Below are 8,306 nucleotides of genomic sequence, written 5' to 3'. Positions count from 1 at the left end.
TGATCAAGACTAAGGTAAAAATCTCAGTTCTAAAGTTCCCCTTTAAGAGTCAACTACTGAAAAGCAAGATGCACCAAAGGTCATACTGTGTTTTCCCAATGTCCAAGTGTGCTTACGGTTTGGCTTCTGATTTTGTTTTCTGGCAACATAAATCAGCCTCTCTAATGTGATGCTTTCTTGCAGCCAACTATGATTTTTGAAAAAGTGGAATTTGTTTGACAAAAGTCATATTCCAGCTGTGTTTGTGAAAAAAAACAGACATATGTACATACAGAGACACAGTCTGTAACCACACACACACACACAATTGTTCTTTGCACCATCACACCTCTCCACAGATCACATTTCATAGCAACACCAGAAATAAAGTTCCGCTGGCAAAGGAGGGCTGCAGAGGAAGAAAGGAAAGGAAAAAAGGCAGAGAGGGAGAAAAACAGAAGAAAGACAGAAGGAGAGAGATAGAAGCTATCGATCGGTTGGAGTTGGCTCAATCTGGGACTGAACTTTATCACAAACGCAGAACATCGCAGCAGGAAGCTCTCTGATATGCCTCTAAAGGAGAGAACAGAGGAATGTTCACACTCTATTCTTCCTTTGCATCTCTCATTCATTTTCATTTCTCTTTCTACCCCCGGCCGTGCCTTTTTAAAGAATTCTTTCTCACTCTTTTTTTCCCTTTCTTGGCTCTTACATCTTTCACTTTCTCCCTTTGTTTTTCACTTCTCTCTTGTTTCTCTCAGCGTCTCTCTCTCTCTCGTTTCTATTCCAGCGGCTGGCTTATTAGCATTCTCTCTGTACATATAATTGATTCCTCATGCCTTCCTCTTGTGAAAATGTCATTCATAATTCTGTGTGATAGCTAGCTGGCTTGCTGGCTGACTGAGTGGTTGGCCGGCTGGCTGGCTGGCTGGCTGGCTGCATGGCAAAGTGGCCACTGACCCATTTGTACCAGATACAAAGAGACTGACAACCAAATCTGATTATAGCAACCGGACCGGGGCCCCTGTGAAACGAATGGCCTAAACCAGACTGAGCCTAAGCTGTCATTCATCCTTCTGTGCTTTTCACTCTATATATTTAACCTTTATTTTACCCTGGCAGGTAAATTAACAGCAAATTCTCACTGCTGATGAAGGATGAAACTGAAGGAGGGAAGGGACTTTAAGGAGGTATTAAAAGGGAAGTACTTGTGCACTCACGACCTTTCTTAGTAGTAATGGAAATGAATTAAGTGGAATTTAACTATCAATTAACTGGTCTGTGTGTGGGCAAGTGTTTGCTTAGCAACAGAAATGAGCAAATGGACAGTTGTACTGACCATTTACACACACACACACACATTAATATAGACAGATCTATTCTAACACACACATGCGTTCGTCCACACAAACAGTGTCACACATATTCACACATAGAAACACTAATGAACACCTACATATACAGTACACACAGAAATGTACACACACAAGCTGAGAGTGCAGATTCAGTTATATGCCACCTACACAGCTAACCATCAACAAGATCTCAAAGGCACCTGGTTGCAGCTGACAGAGCGGGAGGGGTGTGTGTGTGTGTGTGTGTGTACATAACAGGGAATCTCTTAGCCCAGACACCCTCCTCCCCTCACATCTCGCTCCTCATGTTACAGTACAGTCCCCATAACTAAACAAGAGAGGCGGACAACACAGACAGGCTGAAAAAGACAGAAGGAAGGATAGGAAGACAAAGACGAGAAAAGACTTGAGCACAGACCAAGAAGCAGGGAGACAGAAGGAGAGGACAAGAGGCAGTAAAAGGAGGAATGACACAAGAGAAGAGAAGCAGAAAGAGGCTTGAGGAGACAGAGAGCAAAAAGGGGACAGAGGGAGCTAGAAGTGACATGGTGAATCTGAGGCATAAGAAAAGGAGCGAGAGATTGGAGTTGAGAGACAGACATGGAAGGAGATGGAGAGACAGACAGAAACAGAGTCAGATAGACAGCAGAAAGAGACATAAGGAGGTACTTACCGGATGCCTGCCCTGAGGGTACATGATCCCAGGAGAGGAGAGGCTGCCAGTCCGTTTGATGGCCAGGTTAGTCCCCTGGCCCTCCACTCCTTTGCCCTCCACCGGTTACACAGCCACACACACAAACACACACACACACACACACTCCTTAGCTGGGTTGAACACAGCAGTCTTTACTCTTCCAGAGTCTCTCTCCTTCTTTTCTCCTTAGCTCTCCCTCTCTCTGTCTTCTAAGGCGAATTCCTGTTGACACACAACTGAAGAGCGCTCAATCCGTCGGTTGCTTTATCCAACAATGTCATGATAAACACGGAGCACCAGACTTTACCTCCTTCTCCTTCTTCGTTTTCTTTTCCCAGTGAAAAGTCTCAGTTCTCAGTTCAAGTCCTCCTCTCTCTCCACCTCCTTGTCTTCCTCTCAGTGTCTCTCCCTTTTCCTCAACCTGTGATCAGTCAAGGTCCACACGTAGTGACATGACACAGAGCATTTCATCCAGGCAGGCTCCCCTCTTCTCCTCCTCCTACTCCTCTCCTCATGCCCCTTCACCCGGCCGTCCAATGGCGAAACATACAAACATAAACACACACTCAGCTCCGTCCAAATAGTGTTCTTCTCAGCTTTTTCCTCTCTCTTCACCCTCTCTCTGACACACTGAAGCCTCTGCCTTGACTGCTGCCGCAGAAAAGAAGAAGGAGAAGAAGGAGGAGAAGAAGAAGAAGGGAGGGGAGAAGGGAGAGAGAGAGAGAGAGAGTGAGAGCTTTGTTTTTAATCTAAATGTGGAAAAAACGCGAGAGGAAAGCAGGAAAGAACAGCAGGTCAGTGGAGGATCCAGCGGGCTTTTCAGCAGCAAGCCCTAGACTGTAATATATTGTGCCTGTTGGCTTCAACACAAACACGACAGGCTGCTAAAGCTTCTCTTAAGGTGGAACTGAGTAGATAGAGACACCCAGTCAAACAGATAGAGGGGGAGAGAGAGGCAGAGGGAGGAGAGAGAGGCAAAGAGAGAGATGGATCCCTTTTCAGTTGTGGTCAGACAGACAAAGCAATCAGTCATGCACAAAGACTTAGGCTCAAACTGATATGAATCGAGATTCACACACACACAAATTCATGACAGCTATGCGGACAGACACACTTGTTATGTAGCACAAACACACACACACTCATAGTTGCACACATACACATAACAGTTACTCGGAGTGATACGTTTATTACTCACTTTACACGTTGCATTAAAATGCATCTTGGATGATTGGATATCTAGCCAGTCATGCTTAATCGCATATAAATCCAGGTGTAAACATTCACTGGCGAATGCCACTGATCCGATTGCTCACACCTCCTCAGGTAGTGGTCGGAGAGGCAACTCATCCAGGTGACAGAGAAGAGAGAGGAGAGAAAGAAATTGGAGAAACAGAAAAGTAACATCCCTCCCAGTTAATCCAGTTGATGTCCAGAAGTCTACAGTTTAAGACACAAATCACCACAAACTAGAAAAAAGAAAATGGAGACAATTTGTTTTTGGGGTTTGTTTGCATGGGTTTCTGCAAAGATTATTTTACATCTAAACCACAGTATGCAGCTGTTTGTGTATAAAAACTCCACAATGCATCCAGTTCATTGTGTGACCTATCTGGTGTATGCACACAGTGAAAACTCTGAAACAAACAAGATACACATAGCAGAGTTATTAGAAACATTTAAAGGGACCATGGTCTGTTAACCGGGTAAGACTCATATAAACTTAATGAAATGTCAGTTGCAATAAGCAGACTATTGCCTTAATCTGGTTAAAATCAAGTAGTTAGCATTACTGCTGCCGTGCCTATACAGAGGCGTCAAGACAAGATACAATATGCAAACATATACATGGAGTACTGTACATATATCTGGATACAAGTTACATATGCCAGAAGAATAAACCTGCACACACACAAAAGTATATTTATTTAAATATATTTAAAAGGTGTTTTATCTGACACTTTTATGCAGATCTACAATGACCATCATATGTATATAGATACTTCCCTGTATAATAAAGAAAACGATAACAATACACAGTTAAATTATTAAGTTATCATAAATTAAAATGCTTTTCTGTCTGCACTCTATTGCCAGGTGATGTGATACTATATTGACTTAACTCATATCAGATTTTACATTTGCTATTCTAACCATCCGTTGGTAGATGGGGGGAAAAAACACTTGACACACAGGAAGTGATTCCTTTTACTTTTCCCGTCGCAGCAACATTGGCTTGTATAGAATAAACAGAAAGACTGGGCAGTTTTCACAAAAAGGAAGTGGGCTAACTACAACAGAAATTCTAAGGAAATGGACATTGAGGTAGGGGGCCACGTGTTGTGTACTGATATCTGGCAAAACTGTAGTGCAGACACACCACTTACCTCAAAAGATGCCATCAAAATCAATAAGTCAAGTATCTTGAGGATTACTACTGTAACACCCCACAAATATTCCCACTACAGCGTGATAAAAATGTCTGCCTGCTTACTTTTGACTGCCTGCTCCGGTGCACATTATTTACAGGACTGCCCAGAATGGACCTGGACCAACTTAGACCTGGTATTTAAAGCCTTTCCACGTACAGTACACCAGTCTGGCCCAGTTGTCTTTTGGCTCTGTTTAAATGAGTTTATCCAGGGCAGCTCTGCCTTTGAACTTGATCAAACAGCCGTTAATCCGACACTGTAAAATCGGACACAGTCGGTCTTGGCATCCGTGGAGGGTTTCCAGTAAGACAAAAACTGCATTTGATAACAAGCGGGTTAGCCAGAGGGCAGCCCCAAAGCCTCAATTAAGGTCACATACAGACATCCTATTATCCAATGTAGTCTATTACCAAACACTATAGATTCTTTTTAGGGAAACCTTATGTTGGAATTTGCACTGTGACTAATTTTAGCATGTGTCTGGATATTAGAGGAGAAGAGTGAGGATGAGTAATTTCGGTACCCTCTTTAATGTGGTCCATACATGATAGGGGCAGGTCTTGGACATTTAAAGGAGAAAACATTGTATACAGTACTATATCAACCTCAGGTTGCGATGACAACAGTGATGAAAGCCTTAACAGCACGAGAGTACTGATAGGGAGCAGGTTGAAACTATTATGAAGCAAGCAGGATTTAAGAAACCATTTCCATAAAACTAGACATTTGTTTGAGGGTAGGAGGCACATGTTGAGTTAGTGTGATTTCAGTGGTTTATTCTAATCTATTAATTAAGTAATATATTTTAATAATAATTTAAAAAATGACTTGAGACATTAGTCCACTCACTTTTTCTCTACTTGTGCTACTGTCACAGATTTCATCACCAAAATCAAACAAATACAATGTGCGTTATCAGGAGACATGTCCCTGCTTTTCTGTTCCACTCACTATTATTCATGTCACCTTATGACGATTTCTATAAAGCAAGAAAAGCAGGGAAAAAACAAACGGAAAATTCAGTGTACCATTATCCTATAATTAGCCCTTGTGGCCACAGCAGTCGCTGTTTAGCAAAATGTCCTTACTGTCTCTTTAAAGACAGCTTTAAAAGCTCCAGTGTGTAATGGGATATTATATGCATAACCTCGTTTTCAATCACCTCAAAATGAGAATTGTTATGTTTTTATTACTTTCAAAAAATTGTTTTATATCTACAGACGCCTTGCGTCACCTTCCATGGAGGTCGCCATATTGAACCGCCATGTTTCTATAGTAGCCCAGAACGGACAAACCAAACACTGGCTCTGGCTCATTCTGACGTCTCTCTCCATGAATCCTCCACAACTTGCAGCATCAACAGGGTTTGCGTCACACTCATGCGTGGAGTCAGAAGTCAACAGCTGACAAAAAACTGTGCAGAAACACTACCACCATCTAGATAAAATGTCCATTTGTAAACACTGATCCATCCATCACATCCAAAACCATTAAGGCGCGCACAGGGCTGGAGCCTTCCCCACAAACACTCGTCGAGAGGTAGAACAGGTCACCAAAGCATCTTCACATCTACAGTAGAAGCAATTTTTGCAAAGTTTCCTGACCTGCACGTCTTCAGGAAATCTTTACAGACCAGGAGTGGACGTGTCAACTTCACAAAGAGAGCCACAAGCTGTCTAAAATTTGAGGCAAAAGTGCTAACAATCACTTGCTCAAAAGAACCATTACAGTCCAATAGGTAGATTGCCAGGAAATTTAGTGAGGAAATTTGTGCTTCCCACAAGGATGAATCCTTTCAATTTTGGACACTCTGTAAGTTTTCTGTACATACTTTTCACATTGTTTCTCTCCAGCTCTTCTTCTGTTTTCATTTAAAAAACGTTCTCCCTCACACAAACACAGGCATACTGTACAGTCCACAGTCATTTAATGGTGCCCCCACCACCAACACTACCACCATTCCCCATGTAGCCCATTGTGTACTAATCAGCATTATCTAATTGTCTAGAATGGATTATGCAGGTGATTATTCCCCTGACTCCTCACGCTGAGTTTCAGAGAGACAGATGGGCAGGCATACAAACGCCGACAGACACAGACATCAGCACAGTCCAGAAGTAACATAAGTTCAAATCTCGCAGTTGTATTTAACACTAGCACTTCATAATATGTTGATCTGTAGCATGTTTCCACAGCAACACAGTATGTGTTTGTCAGGTGGGTTGCACCTGCCCAAGGTGACAATGTGAATGCCAACTAACTCCATCACTTCAGAAGATAATGAGTTCCCAGTCAACACTGCCAGGTTCATTAATTACGTTTTTATTTATGTTTATGTTTATTTATGATTTAGAACAATTTCAGCTGTACATCTGGATTTTGGGTTTGAAGTTTATATATTAAAAAAAGGGGACAATGCACATTAATTAACACAAGGACTTAGTTGCCAGTATGTAAAAGATGCCAGATTTATTTAGTATAGCAAAGACTTTGAAAACACAGAGGGCTACATGTGTTTCCAACAACACAACAGTAATGCAAAGAAAGGTTTTTTATTGCAAATGTTTTCTAAACAATCAAAAGAAAAATACTAGCTTCCAGTTTAAACCTAATTTTCCCCAGAGAGGCAAAAAATTGGCAAACACACTGCAGTTGCTCTATAGATTTTGGACGCAGCAAAAGAGTGCCTTTTACTGACCTCTGCCTTTGTAGTGTATGAGGAAGTTCAGGGATAAAGGCTGAGGGGATCCACAGAGGAGAGTCAGCACCTTCAGAGTGATGGTCAGCATCTACAAACACAGGGGAACAGAATCAGCTGCTGGCACAGTAAAGACACTATAATCTCAGCTCTCAACGCCCTAAATATCAGAGGATATTAGCTGACTACTGAAAAAACAACACAGCTAATAGCAGTAGTAAATATTTCTAGTAGAATAACAGCAATCATTTATGTCTCATATAACTTGTAGGCTACATAACCCCAATTGGTCTCCATCAGGTTATTATCTATAAATGACAGTAACTTGGAGCACTATTAAGCTCTTAAGGACAGTGTTGACCAAATTGGGGGAATGGGGCCTACAATGAAAGAAGACTACAACAGGCAGTTTCATTAAACTAACATTTATTAAATGTGATATTAGAGAATACATAAGGATTGTTATATTTACTGTACTTCCAGAGTCTCAAGACTGCTACCAAATGGGACACAAATGAAAATTAGCAACCCGGTTTGTCGACTTTTAAGCGAAGAGCAAGCCCAATTTCAACCTTAAAACCAGAAAACAACGGTCTCTGGAGACGATAAAATTCACATTCAACCCGGTCACCTGTCAGTTAGATAAGTGCGAGTGCTTTCGACTTTTTCCTACATCAACAACAAGCTCTAAAGGCGAAGGAAACTCAAGTTTAACGCGTACACATCTCTATTTAGACTGTAGAAAAGGGACACCAGCAAAGTAAGTTCCACCTTAAAAGCTCTTCCTTGTCTGAGGGCTCTCTCTGCACTCTGATTGGCCGAAGTGTCGCGTCGTTCTCACCAATCGTTCCAAGGGTACCCCACGTTGGGTCCTGATGTCATACGACAATCAGGCCAATCGTGAGCCGACCCGGCCGCTGAATGGGTGTGGGCGGCGGCGGAGGGGGCGGAGGGGAGCTGAGGAGTCTGTGGGGATTGTGGGCATTGAAGTCCCAATTATTCTACACACACACACACACAGACACACACACACACAGACACACACACCCGCGCGCCTACGCACGCTGTCAGTCACGCTACATAAATGCTCAGTAAATTCCGCCGTTAATTTGAATCCCGCTATTTCTACTGCGCACACACACACACAC

At 42.4% G+C, this 8,306-nt stretch overlaps 1 protein-coding gene across 1 annotated transcript in view; it reads right to left on the bottom strand.

Annotated features, from left to right (window-relative positions):
• tle2b (TLE family member 2, transcriptional corepressor b) overlaps window positions 1-2,872 on the bottom strand; it is a 72,840-nt gene extending 69,968 nt beyond the window's left edge. Inside the window, exon 1 of the mRNA XM_035653655.1 lies at window positions 2,008-2,872. Within this exon, the coding sequence (XP_035509548.1) occupies window positions 2,008-2,031 (24 nt within the window). The 5' untranslated portion in view covers window positions 2,032-2,872. The remainder of the gene's footprint in view (window positions 1-2,007) is intronic.
• Between the last annotated feature and the right edge of the window lie 5,434 nt (window positions 2,873-8,306).

This window comes from Morone saxatilis, unplaced genomic scaffold (genome assembly GCF_004916995.1).
Source record: "Morone saxatilis isolate NCDOM2014 unplaced genomic scaffold, NCSU_SB_2.0 Contig12, whole genome shotgun sequence".
In the NCBI taxonomy this organism is placed as follows: Eukaryota; Metazoa; Chordata; class Actinopteri; family Moronidae; genus Morone; species Morone saxatilis.
The sequence above is the reverse complement of the archived record's forward strand: the minus strand, read 5'-3'. Positions and strand labels throughout refer to the sequence as shown.